Source organism: Penaeus japonicus, unplaced genomic scaffold, assembly GCF_977035675.1.
Source record: "Penaeus japonicus unplaced genomic scaffold, GWHDUDI00000001_assembly GWHDUDI00000019, whole genome shotgun sequence".
In the NCBI taxonomy this organism is placed as follows: Eukaryota; Metazoa; Arthropoda; class Malacostraca; order Decapoda; family Penaeidae; genus Penaeus; species Penaeus japonicus.
Genome location: NW_028234421.1, coordinates 29,193,884 through 29,196,383, shown reverse-complemented (window position 1 = coordinate 29,196,383; position 2,500 = coordinate 29,193,884). Strand labels below are relative to the sequence as shown.

The following is a 2,500-nucleotide window of genomic DNA, read 5'->3' as shown; positions in this document are numbered from 1 at the left end:
CCCCTTCCTTCCTCTCTCTCTCCCCTTCCTTCCTCTCTCTCTCCCCTTCCTTCCTCTCTCTCTCTCCCCTTCCTTCCTCTCTCTCTCCCTTCCTCTCTCTCCCTCTCCCTTCCTCTCTCTCTCTCTCTCTCTCTCTCTCTCTCTCTCTCTCTCTCTCTCTCTCTCTCTCTCTCTCTCTCTCTCTCTCTCTCTCTCTCTCTCTCTCTCTCTCTCTCTCTCTCTCTCTCTCTCTCTCTCTCTCTCTCTCTCTCTCTCTCTCTCTCTCTCTCTCTCTCTCCCCAAAATAGAATAGTTGGTCAGCTTGGAGTGTAAAATGATGGCCTATATTGCCTTTTGGTTTCTTTCCTTAACCTTCTCAGCAGCGGTGATGAATTGAGGACTGGTCCCTCTCCGATGAGCGAGGTGTTGCTCCTCTGCTCCCCGCAAGGAGTCTTGGTAACATATTCTAACATTGGTCTAGCATTGCGAGTCACGTATGTAACATGTGATCAAGGAATATGAAGAAGAAAATGTTGCATCAGCCAAAAGTTCTTGCGGAAAGGGAAGCAAAACAACACTGATATGTCTAGCTTAACAGAAAGCGGAAAATAAACAGTTAGGTAAAGCAACGTGTATACGCATATATATTTATGTATGTTTTTGTGTTATGTATGTAACAAATAAAATGAGATATAAGTTACTTATAAACCATATGATGAGTATATTGCGTCAAATGCAATAATGAATATGTATAATGATGTATGTGTGGCATTGATATTCAAGAGAAATAATAACAGTGAAAGCAAATGAATGATATTATTAAGAATATCAGAATAGGTCACATCCAACTGGATATGACTTAGTTAAACAATCTCTTTCTCTCTCTCTCTCTCTCTCTCTCTCTCTCTCTCTCTCTCTCTCTCTCTCTCTCTCTCTCTCTCTCTCTCTCTCTCTCTCTCTCTCTCTCTCTCTCTCCTTCTCTCCCTCCCTCTCTCTCTCTCCTCTCCTCTCTCTCTCCTCTCTCTCTCTCTCCCTCTCTCTCTCTCCCTCTCTCCCTCTCTCTCTCTCTCTCCCTCCCTCTCTCCCTCTCTCTCTCTCTCCCCTCTCTCTCTCTCTCTCTCTCTCTCTCTCTCTCTCTCTCTCTCTCTCTCTCTCTCTTCCTCTCTCTCTCTCTCTCTCTCTCTCTCCCTCTCTCTCTGTCTCTCTCTCTCTCTCTCTCTCTCTCTCTCTCTCTCTCTCTCTCTCTCTCTCTCTCTCTCTCTCTCTCTCTCTCTCTCTCTCTCTCTCTCTCTCTTTCTCTCTCTTTTTTTCTCTCTTTCTCCTTTTCTTCCTCTCTCTCTCGCTCACTCTCATTATCTATCTATATATATCTCAATAATTGAAAACGATGTCAATAGGCAAGGAAAAGTAAATACCCCAATAAAAAGAAAAAGGTGGAAAAAAAAACTAAACAATGCAGTACACAAACCGAGCGACCTATAAATCAGAATTGGTCGAATCCTGAGATTGGCATATCTCCGTAGTACCCAAGCAGGTTATATGATCCAGAGTGACAGGTCGTTGGGACAGGTTGAGTGACCCTGTTTTCGACGTGTGGCACGGTACGCTTGGATACGGTGTGTGCCGTGTGTGGATTAGTTTGTATCATTCCCTGTTGTTTTTCATTTGTTCATCCTGTGTCCCGTTTCTTTGTTGTTGTTTTTTTGTACGTTCTATTTTTTTACGACTTAGTGATAGTAAATACCGTTGTACGAAGTGGCGTGTTCATAACTACAAATGGTTGTGAGCGTTCGCCACTCGTGTCACTCTGCCCTCCCTCTTTTAACTACTTGTTAGGTGTCAGCAGAGGAGTGTTAGACCAATATTATCGCGGCATTTTTCGTTCATGGTTATTTTAGGAGTAAAGTTTGGATATTGAGCAATACAGCGCTTTAGTCCTTTTATAACTATGGTTTGAAGTGAAGAAATACATAATATGAAGAATATGCATCAAACACTTTCTCTTCAGCGTTGATCTGACGTCATGAATGATAGTCACGTGACCTTGCCTATTCCCACGCGAGACGGTCGCTAAACATTCTTGCATTGGGTCAGTCGTCCGAGTGAAGGGCCCACTGACGGTCGTGGGCAGGTGGTGGTGCTCTTAGTTTGGATGTGGTTGACAGTACAGGATTTCGGAAGAATATAACAGACACAAGTGCATCCCTGACAAATGAGTGATTACTAAGACCATTTTGAGACCTTCCTTGAAGCAAAAACGCCACCATGTTGTCCAGGAAGGACCAGGCGATGCTCCGGGAGCTGGAGGAAAGGCAGAACAGGAAGGTGAGGCTGTCTGCACTCTGCGAGAGGCTGAACTCATCATTTACGGTGATGGGCGCAAATATTACCGATTCTGGTTGGACGTGATATTTAATTTAAAAGGAAAAGATAAAGAGGTATTTGTATGGCGTAATTGACAGGGGGAATTATTACCGTGTGTTTATTTATTTGAAAAGTTGGAAAAAGTTCAAAATTGAGA

The 2,500-nt window shown here is 43.6% G+C and overlaps 1 protein-coding gene across 7 annotated transcripts in view; it reads left to right on the top strand.

Annotated features, from left to right (window-relative positions):
• The window catches only part of LOC122265960 (solute carrier family 15 member 2), a 60,126-nt gene that overhangs the window by 39,140 nt on the left and 18,486 nt on the right, over positions 1-2,500 (top strand). For 2 of the 7 annotated variants that reach the window (XM_043035485.2, XM_086547613.1), the window contains exon 1: positions 2,068-2,304. The exons of the other annotated variants lie outside the window; for them this stretch is intronic. In XM_043035485.2, coding sequence (XP_042891419.2) covers positions 2,245-2,304 — 60 coding nt within the window. In that variant the 5' untranslated portion in view covers positions 2,068-2,244. Of the gene's footprint in view, positions 1-2,067; positions 2,305-2,500 lie in introns of those variants that run through there. 7 annotated transcript variants of the gene reach the window in all.